This window comes from Monodelphis domestica, chromosome 6 (genome assembly GCF_027887165.1).
Source record: "Monodelphis domestica isolate mMonDom1 chromosome 6, mMonDom1.pri, whole genome shotgun sequence".
In the NCBI taxonomy this organism is placed as follows: Eukaryota; Metazoa; Chordata; class Mammalia; order Didelphimorphia; family Didelphidae; genus Monodelphis; species Monodelphis domestica.
In genome coordinates this window covers 80,540,201-80,559,441 of record NC_077232.1, presented here as the reverse complement: position 1 = coordinate 80,559,441, position 19,241 = coordinate 80,540,201, and the positions used below count along the sequence as shown (strand labels likewise).

Here is a 19,241-nt window from a genome sequence, read left to right as displayed (position 1 = left end):
TTTCTTCACTTCTCTGGCCCCTGATAGTCTATATTCTATTTTCTCTCCTAGCTCTAACAATTTCTCTTTTATACCCTAAAGGCCTTTCTAGTTTTGATATTCTATGTTCTAAGGGAGGCAACTTCCAGCCCTGATATTTTACAGTTCTTGACATATTCGAAGTCAAAGGATCAGGGCTAGAATTGTTCTTCTGAGGAACTGAATCCAATTTCACTCTCCTAAAGGGTGGCTTTGGTAGTTCCACTTTATAGCCCCATCCAATAGGAAGGCAATGAGCCTGTTATTTCTTGGGTTTAAGGTATCCCAGAGTTAGGACTGATTCTGTGGCTGATTAAACCACAGTTTTGTGACTGGCTGCCTGTAAGCATCTTTATAGTATAATTTATTTAGTTGGGACCAAAGTGAAACTCTTGGGGATGCTTCAGAAAGCTTCAGCATCACTTTGGGCTCATTGGGGCTGTTCTTTAATAGAAGCTGATTTGCTGACATGTGCAAGGTTGGTCTAATTACTTAGGTACAACAGTATCTCCTGAACAGAGGTTTGGGGACTCAAGCCTTAATTTCTGTCATAATGAAATAATTCTCCAGCCTTCTTTGTGTCTTCTGGGGTGCTATAGATGGCACTGATAATAGAATATTTCTGATACTGACAATGGGGAAGGAGAGTCCTTAGACTCCCCCTACACAAATGCCACTGGACTGTCTGGCTTATAAAAATACTAGAGAGGCAGCTTGGTGGCTCAAATCTAGAGTTGGGAGATCCAGGGTTCAAAGCTGATCTCAAACACTTTCTACCTGGGTGATCCTGAACAAGTCACTTAACCCCCATTGCCTTGTTCTTGCTTCTCTTCTGTTTTAGAACTGATACTAAGGTAGAAAGTTCTTGCCTAGTTCTTGCTTCTTCTGTTTTAGAATTGATACTAAGGCAGAAGGTTCTTGCCTAGTTCTTGTTTCTCTCCTGTCTTTGAACTGATACTAACGCAGAAAGTTCTTACCTAAGTTCTTTTTTTCTTTTCCAATATTAATTTTTATTTTATTGATTAATTAAGAAAAATTGGTCATTGACCAAGACCTATTTCCATATTATTAGTATTTACACAAAGGTGATCTTTTAGAGTCTAAATCCTCAATCATATCCCCATAGACCATGTGATCAATCTTGCCTAGTTCTTGCTCCTCTTCTGTCTTAGAATTGATAGTAAGGCGGAAAGTAGGGGTTTGAAAAGAATGGAAGAAAGGAAGGAAGGAAGGAAGGAAGGAAGGAAGGAAGGAAGGAAGGAAGGAAGGAAGGAAGGAAGGAAGGAAGGAAGGAAGGAAGGAAGGAAAGAAAGAAAGAAAGAAAGAAAGAAAGAAAGAAAGAAAGAAAGAAAGAAAGAAAGAAAGAAAGAAAGAAAGAAAGAAAGAAAGAAAGAAAGAAAGAAAGAAAAGAAGGAAGAAAGAAAGAAAAAGAAAGAAAAAAGGGAAAGAAAGAAAGAAGAAGGAAGAAAGAAAAAAGAGAAAGCAAGCAAGAAAGAGAGAAAGCAAGCAAGAAAGAGAGAGAGAAAGAAAGAAAGAAAGAAAGAAAGAAAGAAAGAAAGAAAGAAAGAAAAGAAGGAAGAAAGAAAAAGAAAGAAAAAAGAGAAAGAAAGAAAGAAGGAAGAAAGAAAAAAGAGAAAGCAAGCAAGCAAGTAAGAAAGAAAGAAAGAAAGAAAGGAAGGAAGGAAGGAAGAAAGGAAGGAAGGAAGGAAGGAAGGAAGGAAGAAAGAAAGAAAGAAAGAAAAAGAAAAAAGAGAAAGCAAGCAAGAGAGAAAGCAAGCAAGAAAGAGAGAAAGCAAGAAAGAAAGCAAGAAAGGAAGAAAAAGAAAGAAAAAAGAAAGAAAGAAAAAGAATGAATATGAGACCAGAAAACTCTTTGGGGTTAGGGATAGGGTTCAGCTGACACAATTGGGCATTAAGCTTGAAGGTAAACTTGCCTCACCACCACCACTGAATTTTTATATAGTGTTTACTAGATGCCTGGCACTTATTAAATGCTTGACAAATATTATCTCATTTGATGCAAAGGATTTGGAAAAAGAGGAGAGTGGGTAGAATTCTAGCTCTGCTATTTACTGTTTGTGAGTCAGTGGGCAAGTGTTTTCCCATGGCTAAACTCAAGCTCCCTCATCTGTAAAATAAGACATTTGACCAGATCACCTTGAAGACACTGCTCCACTTTGCAGTCCTGGGACCTTCCCTACAGCATTAAAACCATGAGCCCTGAGGATGTTACAGGAAGGAAAGAAAGAAATGCTTTTCAATTTGCAAAGTTATTTCCTTCTAACAATATTCTAAGGTAGCCATAATAACAAAACTCAGATTCTGTAGCATGTTTATGGGATGGGGCACTTTCTTCCCTACAACCCTGTAGGGTGTAAAGTAGGGATGTGAATATGATTATATATAATATGACACAATATTATATATTTTAAAGGTGACTGAGATCCTCAGTGGAATCATTAGGGCTTGCCCAAGGCCTCTCTCAAAGAGCTGGCTGCCAGGCCATCAGACATGCCCATGGAGATGCCCAGGGAAGAGTCAGGCTTCCAGGATGCTTGACCCTGCACCCCTCACCCTAATCCTTCTGATTCTAACTCCTTCTACTCACTCTCAGAGTTGTATGAAACAAAGCAACAATGCTTTGGAGGCATTGCAAGTCCAGTTCCTCCCTGATATTCTGTGGGGATTGTAGGCAGCCTCTGCCTGGCAGAAAGACTTTGGGGGGCAGGGGGCAGCTGGATAGCTGGGTAGCTCAATGGATTGAGAGCCAGGCCTAGAGACGGGAGGTCCTAGGTTCAAATCTGGCCTCAGACACTTCCCAGCTGTGTGACCCTGGGCAAGTCACTTGACCCCCATTGCCTAGACCTTACCACTCTTCTGCTTTGGAGCCAATACTCAGTATTGATTCCAAGACGGAAGGTAAGGGTTTAAAAAAAAAAGACTTTGGGGTATTGTTCTCAGTGGTTCCCCTTTCTTCCCTCATAATCCTGCTGCCCTTCTTTTTCTGCTATGGGAAAGGATACCTAATCTGGGGATGCTCAGAAGTGTCTAGGCACAGATTTATAGAGGAGATTGGGGAGGGAATGATCATGAACTTGGATAGAAAAAACTATTTTTGCTTTTCATTAATATTAAATATTAATTTATTTGGTTTCCTTTGTAAATCCTACAAAGGATGTATTTATGTATTTTAAAACATTATTTTGAGGGGGAATCTAGATTACTCAATAGATTGAGAGCCCAACCTAGACATGGGAGATCCTGAGTTCAAATCACATTTTCTAGTTGTGTGACCCCAGGCAAGTCACTTAATTTAGCCTTATTGCTCTTTTGCCTTAGAACCATATATAGCATTGATTTGAAGATGGAAAGTAAGGGTTTAAGAAAAAACACATTATTCTGAGAAAAGCTCCATAGGTTCCCAATTTGCAAAGGATTCCCAAAGGAGTCCATGAAAAAAAAATGTCAAGAGTATTAGCTGGAGGCAGCTAGGTGGTTCAGTGAATTGAGAGTCAGGCCAAGAGACATTGTAGGTGTTGGGTTCAAATGTAGCTTCAGATACTTCCCAGCTGTGTGACCCTGGGCAAGTCACTTAACCCCTCATTGCCTGGACCTTACTACTCTTCGGCCTTGGAACCAATAAAATAAATTCTAAGACTGAAGGTAAAGGTTAACAAAACAAAAACAAAAACAAAAAAGAGTCTTGGCTCTGGCTCACTTATTAGCACCTCAGTTTCTCTTCTGTGAAACAGCTGAAAGGTTAGGGAGTCAGGAGACCTGGGTTCTTATCACTTAGTAGTTCTGTGATCTTAGATAAATCTCTCGCTATCCCTGGGCTTCAATTTGCTCACCCACAAGATGAAAACATTGGACTAAAGGGCCTGGAGAGGCCCTTCCAGCTCTAGATCTGATTCTGAATCTCTTGGCTTTTGTGGGCCTTAGTTTCCACATGAGTAGAACAAGGAAGATGGACTAAGGTCCTTCCTATCTCTAAAGTTGATAATCCCTTCTAGACTTTATGAGAAATACACTTGAGAAATGTGGGCTGGTCTGGTCATTGACCTGTAGGCACACACTGAGGGGAACAAGGGGCAAACATCCTGCCCTACATAGCTGACAAATATTGCAGATATTAAAATCTGTCCCATATGATGAATATGCAAAGCCAAGCGTAAGTTTATTTGGCAAGAAATTGGCCAACCCTTCTTCTACTCATGCTCAGAGGATGCTTTTGCTCCTGAGTACATGGAGGCAGCTAGGTAGCACGGTGGACAGACCACTAGGCTTGGAATCAGGAAGACTCCTCTTCCTGAATTAAAACCCATCCCCACTTTCTAGCTGGGTGACCCTGGGCAAATCACTTAACTCTGTTTGCCTCAGTTTCTTCCTCTGTCACATCAACTGGAGAAGGAAATGGCAAATCACTGCGGCATCTTTGCCAAGAAAACCCTACATGGGGTCAGGAAGAGTCAGACACGACTTAAAAATGAGTCAACAATAATAAACACAGGGCTCTATCTCCTGGTAGCTTCAAAAACTATCTGGTTCAGGTGGTGACTCAGACTCATTTCCTCATCTCCCTTTTCAGGAATGTAGGATTGCCTACATACAGAATAAAGTCTTAAACTCTTCATCCTGGCATTCCAGACCCTCCACTATCTGACTCCAATTTATTGCTTCTGTTCAGGTACTAGATGCTGCAGGCTACCTGGACTCCTGGTGATCCCCGGAGCCTATCCTCATACCCCAAAGTGCCCGACTCCCTTGGCATTTTTATCTTTACTGTCTCCCAGCTTCCAAGATCTCCATCTGCCAGATTCCAGCCCAATCCTCAAGATCCAGCTCGAGACCTTTTCTAACGTCTCCCTACCATAGTGTAGGGGGAACCCTGGGTGCTCAAAGGCTAGAGGAGTGACTAGGAGCTTTGGCTGTCCCAGGGATGAATCGTTCTATCTGTCATCCAAGGAGAAGTCTTGATAAGTTTCCAGGAATTCTGGTCGATTTCCAGGGGCTCCTTCACCAAGAAGGATGTATGGCTTTTGTTTGTTTGTTTTGGTCTCAACAAGTCATAAAGATTGTCTGCTATGGTATGAAAGGGCTAGAATCTCGTTTGGTGGAAGGGACACCTATGGAGATAGAATTCCAAAAGCTTGAAGGACTGAAATGAGTTCTACTGAACTCCCAGGGAAGTAGTATGGCAATAGCAAAAAGATACAAGACAGGGAAGTATTATCATCTAATACTGAATTTTAGTTATTTGTATCTGTGGCGTATCCGGCAGTCAGTACACATTTATTAAATACCTGCCATGTGCCAGGCACTGTGAAAGAAATGGGCATACAAAAAAAGAAGCAAAAGAGAGTCCCTGTCCTTAAGGAATTTATAATTGATCAGGGAAGACAAGCAAATAAATAGTTTCAAACAAGATAGTTAGCTAGCTAGATAGACAGTCAGAGAGATAGAAGATATAGACAGACAGATAGATGAGATAGATAGAAAGACAGACACAGAGAGATAGAGGTAGACAGATAGATGATAAATGATAGATAGAAAGACAGACACAGAGATAGAGATAGACAGATAGATGATGGATAGAGAGATAGCAAGACAGACAGATAAATAGATGGAAAGATAGAGCAATAGATAGATAGATTATATATATATATGAAATAATTAAGAAAGAGAAGGTACTAGAATTAAGAAAGGTTGAAAAAGGCTTTTTTTAGATGGTGGGATTTAGCTGCAACTTAAAGGAAGCCAAGGAGACTGGTAGAAGGATATAAGGAGGGGGAAGCTGGGTGGCTCAGTGGATTGAGAGCCAGGCCTAGAGACCGGAGGTCCTAGGTTCAAATCTGGCCTCAGACACTTCCCAGCTGTGTGACCCTGGGCAAGTCACTTAACCCCCATTGCCTAGCCCTTACCACTCTTCTGCCTTGGAACTGATACACAGTATTGATTCTAAGATGGAAGGTAAGGGCTTAAAAAAATAAAGTAAAAGAAGGATATAAGGAAGAAGAGCTTTCCAGCCCTGGGGGACAGCCAGTAAAAACACTCAGGGCTAAGAGATGGAGTATCTTATTAGTGGAAGAGCAAGAAGGCCAACATCAATGGATTGACGAGTACATGATAAAGATTCATGTCTAAGAAGAATGGAATGATAGGAGACTACATTATAGTAGGAAGGGCTTTGAATGTCGGAAGATTTAATATTTCATCCTGGAGGCGACAGGAGTTCCCTGAGTTGGGGCTGATAGGGTCAGGCCTGTGCTTTAGGGATATCACTTTGGTGGCTGAATGAACTGGGGCAAGAAGAGGTTGGAGGCAGGTGGCTATTGGGACAATCTAGTGGGAAGGTGATGAGGGCCTGTGCCAGGCAGGTGGTGATGTCAGAGGAGAGGAGGGACCATCTACATCTTGACTGTCAGTTCCATGGAGACAGAAGTCGTGTTTTTCCTTGTCCTATCTAAACTTTGCATCATCCTTAATAACCAAACTGAGGGCTCAATACATAGCAGGAAACTGTGATTTCAAAGATGTGGGGAACTCCCAGGGAGGAAAAGCCCTCTAGAGATGTTGCTCAGAACCTTCTCTGTAATTTATAGACTTAGAGGTTTATCTAGGGCACCGAGAAGCTAAATAACTTGCCCAGCATCATACCACTAGGGTGTGGAGGAATGGAGGTGGGAAGAGAACAAGTATTTCTGAAGTATTTACTAAGGGCCAGGCAGGGTGCTAAGCATTTTACAAATGTTATCTCCTTTGATTCTTACAACAACCCTGGGAGGTAGGTGCTATTATTATTCCCATTTTATAGTTAAGGAAACTGAGGCAGATAGAGGTGAAGTGACACAGCTAATGCTTATCTGAAGCTGGATTTGAACTCAGGAAAGACACTGCATTGGCAGGTACTTGATAAATGTTTATTAAATGAATGGTTGAATGAGTGGTTTTGAGTCTCCTCACTATCCTGTATCCCCTCTTCTGGATATACTCTCATTTATCCATGTCCTTTTAAAATGGTAATGCCTACAACTAGAAACAATGGTTCAGATCTGGTCTGACAAGCCCAGAGGACAGTGAAGACTATTAGTCATGTGAGGCTTAACATCTTGGCCTTTTTTTTTTGTTTGTTTTGTTTTGTTTTAGAATTGATGCAATTGATTCTGGGACAGAAGAGCCATAAGGGCTAGCTAATTGGGGGTGAGTGATTTGCCCAGGGTCACACAGCTAGGAAATTAGCTGAGATCATATTTGAACCCAGGTCCTCCTAACTCCAAGCCTGGAGCTCTATCTACAGAGCCACCTACCTGCCCCAAAGATCTTGAATGTTTGTTTGCTGTGCCACACTGGTGAATGGTCTTGGACTTGTGGTCCCTAAGATCCCCCTTCCCCTCCACCCACTGTCTCATGAGCACTGCTGTATGCTCCTGTTGGGTACTGACTTTAACGCTTCTGCTCTCCCACAGGCTTCTCGGCACATAGCGATCTTTTCAGCTTTTTCCATAAGCTCACTCTTCTTTGCTTGCTTTTCCCGGATGATCTGGTCCCGCTTGTCTTCTTCATCTCGTTTTTGGTGCTCCCTCAGCAACAGCAGCCTTTCCTGAAGTTCCACAAAGGACATTTCCCCAAACAGGCGATGGCCAGCATCCTAGAGAGAGAATGATGGAATAATTAGATGGAGATATCTTACTGCAAGGTAGGAAAAGCTGACCTTGTTTTTAGTGGCATAAAACACACAATTGTCAAGAAATAACTGTTTATGAGACATTAGAATGCCTCTTTAAAGTAGCTGAAAAATCGCAGCCAACCAGATATTAGGATGAGATGTCCCTCTTCCTCTTTTGGGAAATGTAGGATTTCACAGCACTTTAGAGCCCAAAATATTCCCCTCATTTTATCCAGGTGTAAACTGATGGCCCCAAAGGTTAAGAAACTTGCCCAAGGTCACATCATGACTTGGGAGTATGGTAGAGAACCACACACAGTCTAGGATATTAAGATTTGGGTTCCAGTTCCAGCATTCTTATTAGCTTTGTGACCATGAGCAAGTTAGCTTTACTTTTCTCACTGGAAAAATGGAGATAATAATTCTCCTACTTCCTACCTCATAGAGTTATGCAGAAGGCACTCTGTTATTAGTAAAGGTCAAAAGAGATGTGAGTTACTTTGAAAGATTAATGATTTCACCTCTGTGGATATTCGATGCTCATTATTAGGTAATTTCAAATATTCCTTTGACTGAAAAAATTCATTCTCCATTGGCCAACCAGAGATGGTGATGAGCTTTGCCATGTTTTTTAGCTAGGCTGGTCCTCAGACAGAACACAGAGTCAATCACTAGCTTTATACTTCAAGCCTTCCTGACTTGAAGCCAAGATCTGCCAGAGCTTACATTTCACTGGTGAAGTGTTTGAGAACTCAGTCATTTCCACACCATGACTGTATAGGATCACAGATTTATAACCGGAAAGAGGACCTTAAGAGACTTTCCAGATGAGGACACTGAGGCTCAGTGAGTTTAATTGGCTTGCTCAAGATCATACAAGATTGTATATTGAATACCTGAGTCCTCTGACTTGAAATTAAGTATTCTTTCTATATACCATGCTACGTCTTTGCAGGAGGGGATTTAGTGGAGGTATGCACGTTATTATTGGTACCAGGGATGGGACTAGAATCCAGGACTCTTGAATCTCAGTTAAGTCTTCTTCCTCCATATTATACTTTCTAGTATATATGAAAAATAGCCTGAGAGTAAAAATACAATCAATGAATTTTAGGAAAAAACTCTACTATTCCCTTGGCCATCCCTGATGAATCATCAAGAAAAGTCTAGAGAAGAGGCAACATAAGGCAAAGGATGGATTTTTGTTGTTGCTGCTGTTTATTATAGATCATCTTTAATTAGCAGGGAAAGAAATTCTTTAAATGTGGATTAGGGGAGAGTGGAAATGGATCCTCTCTGGGTCAGTAACTTTAGAGATAAATAGTAGAGTCCTGAGGGGAAGTATGGCTTCTAGTGCCCCTGCAGGAGTAGAATACAGCTTCCTAGCCTAGCTGAAACTATATTCCTCAACCCATTCTGCTCAGATCTTTGCTCACAGAGGAAAAGGAATAAATAAGCTTCCCTTTCTTCTCTTCTCGTCTTTTTTTCCCCCTTCAAACCAACAACTTCTTCTGTGGGGCATCAGAAACATCTGAGCAAACTCTCTCTGAGGGGCAGATGGGAGCCTCAGGGAAAAGTACCAGGAGAAGCCAAGGGGCAGGGCAGGAACCAGCTGTGTGTCTGGGCTGTTGGGTGCTGGGTGGTTTACAACCGGAGACTTAGAGATATTGACCTCTCCATTGCTTTGCCCTTCATGGGGCAGTAATGGCAGCTTCACTATGCAGAAGTGTCCATACAGGTCCTCTGGCTGAGATATTTGGATTGTATCTTTTTCTTGTGCCTTCCATGTTTTACAGGGCTTAGGCTCAGGGAACGCCAGCTGGTTGATAAAGACGATATTAAGAGTGTTTACTCTTGCCTTTGGCCAGCTCCAAAGATGGGCCTTTCAGTTTCATACAGGAACTGGAACTCAACAGGCTTTTGCATCTTTGAATTGCCTCTGTGACAAGCAGCATCTCCTTTAGTTTGGAGACTGGCTCGTCAGCATTCATATGACTTTGGAAGCTATGTGGAGAATAGTTTGGAAAGGGGAGAGCCTGGAATAGGGAGATCATTGAGGATGCTAAATTGTGATAGTCCAGATAAGATGTGATGAGGATGTGAACTGGCATAAGTAGAGAGAAGAGGATAAATGCCAGAGATACTGTGGCAATAATAAAGCTGGCAAGACTTGGCAACTGACTGGCTATGGGAAGTAAGAGAGAAAAGAGAACCAAGAATGGCGTAGGGTTTCAAACCTGGGTGACTAGAAAGAGTGGTGCCATTGGCAGAAAGAGTGGAATGGGGGGGGGGGAGATGACTTCTGTGTGGAACATGTTGAATTTGAAATGCCCACAGTTGAAAATGTCTAATGGACAATTAGTGATGCAGGACTACTGCGTAGAAGAGAGATGATCATTGAATTCACAGGGGCTGATGAGGTGACCAAGAAAGAGAATGAACATAGAGAAGTCTCAGGATAGTCCCTTGGGGCACACCCACAGTTTGTGACAATGACACCCATGGAGATCCATCAAAGAGACTAAGAAGCACAGCTTAGGGAGGTAGGGAAAAAAATCCATGAAGGGGAATCAGTGCCATGACAATGGGAAAGGAGAGAACAGATATCTAGGAGGAGAGGGTTGGTCAGTACTATGAAATACTACAGAGAAGTAAAAAAATATTGGAGACTCAGAAAAGGTCATTGATTTTGGCAATTCAGAGGCCATTGGTGGTCCTGGAAGAGTGTCATTTTTATTGAGTGATGAAGTTAGAAGCTGGATTACAAGTGAGTGAGAAAGAAGAGAAGCAAAGTGTATAGACATCTTTTTCAAGGAGTTTGAGAATGGGAGGAGGGATAAAGAAGGATAGCTTCAAGGGATATTAGGGTCTAGTAAGAGATTTTTAAATTAGGGAGAGATAGAATGTGGGGCCAGATGGGACTCATTGCTCCTTTCCTCCTATCTCCCTTTGTTATGGGTAAGCAGATGACTACAGTTGTCTCCTAGGGATAGGGGAGGTCAATTAAGAACATGGAGATAAATAGTTCCTCTGTTTATAAAAGTCAACTGGTGGTTTGAGAAATTAGTTTGGGAGCAGTGACTAGGAAAAGATGTGTTCTGTTTGTTCTTGAGTAGTGAGAGATTAGATTAGTGAGAGAATGGTGGAAGGGGAGAGGCTACATTTGTCCATTGAATGGGAGCAGGAGGACCAACTGGTTCTTGTGATTAGTGGAGCAGCCACTGTGATGTGCTTAGGGCCAACTTGAACTGAGAGCTTAGCAGTAAAGCCTTAGAGCTCTGCAAAGGGTGCCACCACCCCCACCCCACCTCCAATCTGTTCAGGGTAACAAGGGGAGGGGAAGCCTCTTCCAGGGTATCGCTTGTTATATTTGTTTCACCATTTCAAGCTTGGTTATGTTCCCATCCCCAATCTCTCTTCATCTGAAACAAAAGCCAGCAGCCCACAATGTAGATATGTGTTGAATAGAATCTCAGAGCCATCAGCTAGCTAGAGCCAGACACATAGCCAGACATGTAGCTTCCCCCCACCCCCAAGCATGAGAACTTAATCCAACCCCTTCACAAAAACTGTATGTCCTGCCAAGAAAATTACTGATGCAGTCCTATGAGAAGAACATACAGTATTCTATACAACACTGTATCATACATTGACATGATGAACTGACAGATTACCTGTAATTTATTATCCTCTAAAAACTCTGTTCAGAGCCACTATGATAATCTAAATCTATTGTCTCCATCTTGTAAATTATTAGTAACCATTGTCCCTGTAAAAGGCTTATCTAATCCCTTAACTTACATCATTTTCCCTATAAAGTATGTACCCCAAATCATTAAACTTTGTCACCGCCCAGCAAGAGGATGTCTGTGTGTCTGATCTGTCAGTCTGGTGGTTTGACCCTCCTGTAATCCCAGAATCATTTTTCTCATCCTGGTTTGCTGACCATGGTGTAAATTTGATTTGGAATCTCGAAGACCAGGTGAGAAAAATTCTTCTCTTTCGGTTTGAAAGAAAGGATTTTAGGGGTCAAGAAGAAAATTACCAGCCAGGAGTAAAACTATGGGATCTATAAAAAATAGCTCCTCTATACTCAACACTGCCTTTAGACCAGGCCCTTTTAAGAGATCAGGGGGCTGAAAATCAGAAAGGAGATTTTAAATGATCCATAGAGAAGGCAGTTGTTTCTCTCTCAGAAATAGCAAATTCAAAATGACCAAACTTTTTCCTAAAAACCCTCCCCCCACCTTCTGGAAGTGGCTGGCAACACACCTTTTTTTTTTTTCAGCCAGAAAAACCAGTCCTGCCCACAGTTTTCAGAAGAAAAGTGCAGAATAAAAGTGTGTTTGTTTTAGGAAATCTAATGGAGCATGAAAAGTAATTTGGAATTGAGATTTGTCAAATGCCAGCCTGACTTCTTACAAAAAGTTAAACCCTTTTCTGACTAATTCTTGAAATGTAAAAAAGCCTGTTCAAATTAATCTTTCTCATTACTGACCCCATATATAACTCGGAGCAAGAATTAGATAACTACATTGACAACTCCAATTTTCTTATCCTCCAAGCATTCTTTTATTTTCTCTTCCTTCACTATTAATGAGCCTCCTTTTCCCCACAGATTTCTTTTGTAGTGCAGCTATGATTTGTAACAATTGATCTTTATGCCAGGATGAAAAGAAGAATTTAGCCCATAATTTTATGTTCTATGTTGTCAGGGAATGCATGACATACCCAAGATATGTATGTTCTATGCTGTCAAAGAGTGTCTCTACTATCTACATTGTCTGTGTGATCAGTCTATGTTCTATATTTTGTCTGTACTGGGACGTTTTAATTTTTGGGAAATCCCCTCTCTCACCCCTTCCCATTCATTCCAGTAGAATGGAGGAGACAGACAGAGGCCATTTGGGAAATTCAAGAAACAACATTTTATGGATTTCATGGAGTCTCCTAAAACTCGACCAAATTTAATTAAGTGAAAAGAAATCTTACTCTATGCTCTCATTAAAGCAAGAGTAAAATAAACTAATCTGCCAAACATTTCTCCTTCCATTTCTCACTGGCCATGAGAGAGGGAACATAGAAATCTAAAAGTCAGAAAAAGGGACAAATTGATCCCACCATTGAATTCTATCAACAGATTAAATACTGAGATATATATTTCATGAAAATCACAAAGGATTTTAGAATGCAATGGTAAAAAATTGTAAAACGTCAAAAAGAATTGGTTTAAATAAAGAAATTGGTAATCTGCTATTGTGAAATACCATTGAAGATTAACATGCATTAAAATACAAGTTGTCAATGGATAATTATGTGTAAAAATGCATGCAACTATATTATAAAGAAAACTTATATTTCACCTGAATTGGATATGACTGAAACAACTAAACAACAACAAAGGTGTCACTGGAACAGAGGACAGCAAATGTTCTGATTTTTCAAGAATGAAGAAAATGGAATCTGTGAACTATAGTCCAGAAAATTCCTCCAATTACCAACAAAATTCTAGAACACACAGAAGATAAACATCATATAGGGAATGTTAATAAAAATCTAGAAAAGGAAGTTTGAATCCAAAGAGCCAATATGGCTTTATCAAGAGCAGATCATGGCAGATTAATCTTATTTCCTTCTTTTCACAGGCTTAATAGACTGGTATGCTATGGAAATGCTGTCAATATGGTTCAAATAGATCTTAGCAAAGTATTTGACAAAGTTCTCAAGCTATTCTTTTAGAAAATATGAAGGAATGTGGGTTATATGATATTTTAGCTAGAAAGATTTAGAGCTTGTTGAATGACTGGATCCAAGGAGTCACCATTAGTTCAATATCAGCTTGTAAGAGAGCACTCTAGTAGAGTGGCTCCTGGATGTATACTTGGCTACATGCCATTTAATATTTGAATCAATGACTTGTACAGAGGCATAGGTGGCATGGCTACAAATGTGTAGATAGAAAGCTGGGAGGAATTACTGAGATAGAATAAGGACCCAAAAAGAACTTACACCAGAAATGCTTGGTCAAATCTAATGAAGATAACATAAGAATAGGGATAAATGTAAAGTCTTATCTTTTGGTTCAAAAAATCAATTCCACAACTACAAGGTGGGGAAGGTGTTGTTAGAAAGTAGATTGTCTTGAAAAGATCTAGTGTTCCTAGTAGACTTATAAGGCCAATATGAATCAGCAGAATAATATGATAGCTGAAATAAGAGAAACAAACAACCAGGAAAGTAGGAGTCTCATTGTTTTCTGTCCTGGTTAGAGTATGTCAAGTGAAGAAATTAAAATTGAGTAGATTTTGACTATGAGAGTTGTTTTCAAGTAGTGGAAATGATTACTTATGGAAAAAGGATAATCCTTTTTTTTTTCTTGACCCTGTAAGATAAAACTAGGAGAAATGTTTGGAAGTTGCAGAGAGACAAATTTTGACTTGATATAAGGAAAAAAACTTCTTAACAATTAGAGTTAACCCAAAATGGGTTGCATTGGAAAATACTGGGTTGTCTCTGGCGAATGGAGGTTTTCAAGAAAAAGTTTCAATGACTTTGGAGACTCTTGTTTGGATATAATTGGACTAGAAGGCATCTGAGGTCCCCTAAAACTAAGAGCCTGTGGACAATCCCAAGGGACTTATAAGAAAGAATGCTATCCACATCTAGAGAAAGAATGGTTGGAGAAGAAATGCAGAAGAAAACATAAGATTTATCACTTGTTTATGTGGGTATATGATTTGAGTTTTTTTATTTTTAATTAAAATTTTTTTTAACTATTAAAAATATTTTTCTATGTTTATATGATACATTTTCGCTCCCTCCCCCTCTCCTGGGCTGACAAACAATTCCACTGGGTTATACAAATATTATAACTTGATACCTATTTCTATTTTATTCATTTTTGCAATAGAGCAGTCTTTTGAAACCAAAACCTGATTTGGGGTTTTGGTATTAAAAGATTACTCTATTACAAAAACGAATAATATGAGATTAGGTTTTGAGTGATAACATGTGTATAACCCAGTAGAATTGCTTTTCAGCTCAGGGAGGGGGTAGGGAAGAGAGAAGGGAAAAGGGGAAAGGGGAGGGAGAGAATGATGGAAAATATTTTTTAAAATAAAAATAAATATTTTAAAAATTCACTAATAAAAAAGGAAAAGAAAAAAGAAAAAACAAAGGGCCTGTGATTCTGTGACTTACTCTCTAACCAACCCCAAACACATAACCCCTGAAATCTTTGTTTCAACCTTACTCCCAGAATATACCACTTTTTCTCTCACTTTCTATTCTTACTTCAGTGGTAAATGAAACATTTTCTCACTGAAAATGCTACCTCCTTCCAACCAAATGGCCATCCCTTAGGACCCTTTCTGGTTCTTAAAGATCTCTTCTCTTTTCCCCCATCATGTGAAATTGCAGACATACACTTCCCTTGGAAGCCCCCCAAAGAGCCCCGTTTTCTTTGTCCCCTAACTCATTCTTGAGCTCTCGTGATTACCCCTCGTCCCATGCAAACTCATTCAGCCAGCACAAATACTAGTTCGCTTCCTCTTTCCAACCTCTGAAACACCACCCATGAAGATGCTTTCTGATCCCCTTCAGTAGGTTCTGCCAATGGCAGGCAGCTGTATGTGCCCCCAGCCCCAGGTGCACTGCTGCTCTTCCTACCCAGAATAGCCCCTAACATTTTATACCTTTGACATCTAGTCTGAGCCCATCAGATTTTGGAGGGAGGGAGACAGAGGAAATCGACTCCTGACCAGGCTAAATCAACTTCTGTGACGCTTAGGAAAGAAGCCAGAATTATCCCTTCTTAGAGTCTTTTCTAGGGAACTGATATGAGGCAGAAAGGTTTGAGATCAGGACGGCATCCAACATGGAGACTACATGAAACTAAGGCAAGGTTTAAATAATCAGCATCTGCTTTAAAGGATTGAACTGGCTTCAATAATTGGATGGTGATACGCTCTAAATAAACCAAATCAGATAAAGAAACGCAGAGTAGGGTTGAAGCAAAGGAAGGGAATTGGGTCTAGGGTGGCTCAAGAAGTTATGTATATATCAAGATAGCCCATGACTTCACAAGGACTCAAATGAACCAAAGGCAAGCCACCAAATGATTGGCTGATATAGTGGAAAAAAGAATTTTTCAAGAAAGAATCTTTATCAGCCAAATCATTTGGTGGCTTGCCTTTGGTTCATTTGAGTCCTTGTGAGGTCATGGGCTATCTTGTTTTATATCTGTACACAGCAAACATTTAGTGTGATGTTGAAGAGAATTAAATTTTACACTAGAAATTGTAGGGCTTCATTTTCGGTTTTGGGTGGTTTCCTTTTGTTTCCCTTAGTTATTTGCTTGTTTTTTTTTTTAAGTAAAATTTCCTTTTGAAAGAAAAAAACAAAACAAAACCAAAAAATATTTTCTCTTGATGAAATGGGTGGGGAGAGCGAATTTAGTTCCTCTTGGCTCCCATGTCTAGTGGTCTGGCTTGGTGGCCACTGTGACCATCTCAGCTGCAGAGCCAAGGTGGAATTGCCAAGGTCAGTCAAGCAACAAGCATTTATTCAGCCCTTACTTGGTGCTGGCTACTGTGCTAAGGACTAGGAATAGGAAGGAAGGCAAAGACAGTCCTTGCCTTTTTGGAAGTTAAGTTCTAATGTGGGAAACAGCAAGCAAACAAATATGTTGTTGTCATTGTCATTCAGTCATTCAATTGTGACCAATTCTTTGTGATCCCATGAACCATGTCCTTCTATCCTTCACTATCTCCTGAGGTCCATGCAAGCTCGTGTTCATTGCTTCCATGACACTCTCGCTCCATCTCATCCTCTTCTGTCCCCTTCTCTTTTTACCTTCAGTCTTTCTCAACAGTCTTTCCCAATGGGTCTCATTTTCTCATTACATGGCCAAAGTATTTAAACTTCAGCCTGAAACAACTTTGTACATCCCAGCTTATGCAGAGCAAAATCTCAAAAGAAAAACACAAGCATGGAGAGTAGAGGGAAGGCTTCTTTTTTTTTTTAAACCCATCACTTCCATCTTGGAATCAATATTATGCATTCGTTCTACAGCAGAAGAGCAAGGGCTAGGCAATGGGGGTTAAGTGATTTGCTCAGGGTCACACTGCCAGATTTGAACACAGGACCTCCTTCTCTGGGCCTGACCCTCTATCCATAAGCCACCTAGAGAGGGTGGTTGTTTTGGTTGAGACTGGAAGGAAGCCAGGAGGTAGAGATGTGGAGGGAGAACATTCTAGGGATGGGACAGCCAGCAAAAAAGCCTGGAGTTGACAGATGGAGCATCATGCCTTGGGAAAAGGTACAATTGGTGTACCTCTTATGTGTAGATCTTATTTCAGAGAGGTTAGAGGTCCTGCAGAGCCTCAGAGAAAAAGGCTAGTCTTTCATCTTGTTGGTCATGGAACCCAGAAGTCAGGAACAATACTTTGTGGCTGAATCCAACCTACTTTTGCATAAAAAACTTTCAATCAATTCATTTGGATAATTAATATTCCCTGAAATATTTCTGTCCTCTCTTGATGCCACAGATTCAGGCAGGCCATACCCTATATGTGGACCACATTTGCCTCCTTGTTTTCACTTGTCAAAATATTTATCTTCCTTTCAGGCCCTTCTCCTTCAGTTATCACCTCTTCCATGAAAACTTCCTAGATTTTCCCCAGTTAAAGACCAATGAATGGTCTCTCCTCATTCAAATTATGCTAGAGCACTTTGTCTAGATCTCTCCTTTCACCCTACAATGTTCTATTTACACACACACACACACAACACACACACATACATACATAATAAGCATATGTAGAATATAAATAGCATATATTATATAAACATATATAGCATTTATATAGTATATACATATTCCCATCCCTCTTTAGTATAAATTCCTTGGGGGCAGGGTCTTTTTTAAAAAAAAATCTTTTTATCCTGTCTTGTGCAGTGGAACTATTTAATAAATATTTATTGAATTAAATGGAATTAGTAGTCATTATTTAGTAGAAATATCATTGTGCCAATATGAACCACTTTACATGGACTTACCTTGGTTAAGTCAACAAATTGGTCCTTTATCACAGGAAGAGATTCAATTGATCTGAGTTTGTGGATCCGGTCACAATTTTTCTTACGCTCTTCATTGAGAAACTCTTGTCTCTTCTCATGGAGCTCCTTATTCTTGTTATATATTTCTTGGGCTTAGGAGGGGGGAAAGAACTGATTTTCCATGGTGGAAAGTGTTGTGTAAGGCAGGGGTGCAGGAGACCCAGGCAGGCAAGAGTGACCACATCAGATCACTTCTTTTATCGATCCCTCTCATGGGCCCCAAGCAAAATGTAATATAGTTAGTACATGGATTTTATTCCCCTTCTATTCTGTTCCTGACTTCCAAATTTTAAAACCATGCCTCAGTTACTGTCTCACTCTGAAACTTTCCTCAATGCTTAGACCTTCTCTCCCTAGAATAGATCTGCTCTAGGCCAGTTGCCTTCTCCCATTGGCGAATTCCTCCTGGAGTCACCATTTTGTGGAGGCCCAAAATGGTTAGTCATCTTTCCCCTCCTGACCCTACTTTTGACTTTCTGGACTCCAAAACAATGCCTCTGCACTGGGTTTTTTATAATTCCCTCCCTAAGCTTCCACTTTGCCTTTTGACTCTCTTTTGTGTATTGTCTTCCCTTGTTAGAACTGAAGGAACTACGTTTCTTTTTGTCCCTATTTATATCACTAGCACAGTGCATGGCACATAGTAAATGCTATTTATCTCCTCCCTTCTTCGTTCCTCCTTCCTTCCTTCTTTTTTCCCTTCCTTTATCCCTCCCATTTTGCTTCCCCTTCTTTTCCTTCCTCCTTCCTTCCCTTCCCCTTCCCTTCTTTTTCCCTTCCCTTCCCTCCCTGCTTCCATCCTTTCCCTTCTTCCTTTCTTCCCTTCCCTTCCATTCTGTTCCCTTCCCTTCCTTTTTTCCCTTCTCTCCCTGCTTCCATCCTTTCCCTTCTTCCTTTCTTCCCTTCCCTTCCCCTCCTCTTTTCCTTCCCCTCCTCTTTTCCTTCCTTCCCTTCCCTTCCCTTCCCTTCCCTTCCCTTCCCTTCCCTTCCCTTCCCTTCCCTTCCCTTCCCTTCCCTTCCTTCCTTCCTTTCCCTTCCCTTCCCTTCCCTTTTCATTCCCTTCCCTTCCTTTCCCTTCCCTTCCCTTCCTTTCTTCCCTTCCTTTCCTCCTTCCTTCCCTTCTTCTCTCCTTCCTTCCTTCCATTTGACAGGTGAAGATCTGAGGAACATAATACAAGTGAATTGGTTTGACCAGAGTGACTTAGCAAGTTGGTGTTAAAGCCAGTGAAGCAAATAATGTCAATAGTCACCTCTTCCTTGGTTCATGGACTTTATCAGCTCCTGACTTGCTAAATTCCAAATTATGTAGCAGTTGCTGCCTCATCCTGAAATTTTCACCTTGAAGGGATCTTAGATAGGTGACCAATGACTCCAATTTTCCCACTTTACAAATAAACAAACTGAGGCCCATGGGGGTAAAGGTTCTTGCTCAAAATCA

General features: G+C 40.6%; 1 protein-coding gene across 3 annotated transcripts in view; it reads right to left on the bottom strand.

The window, feature by feature from the left end:
* CFAP99 (cilia and flagella associated protein 99) overlaps nt 1–19,241 on the bottom strand; it is a 192,241-nt gene that overhangs the window by 22,254 nt on the left and 150,746 nt on the right. For all 3 annotated transcript variants that reach the window (XM_056803661.1, XM_056803660.1, XM_056803662.1), the window contains exons 13-14: nt 17,744–17,895; nt 7,461–7,666 (exon numbers count right to left, since the gene is read on the bottom strand). In XM_056803661.1, coding sequence (XP_056659639.1) covers nt 7,461–7,666; nt 17,744–17,895 — 358 coding nt within the window. The remainder of the gene's footprint in view (nt 1–7,460; nt 7,667–17,743; nt 17,896–19,241) is intronic.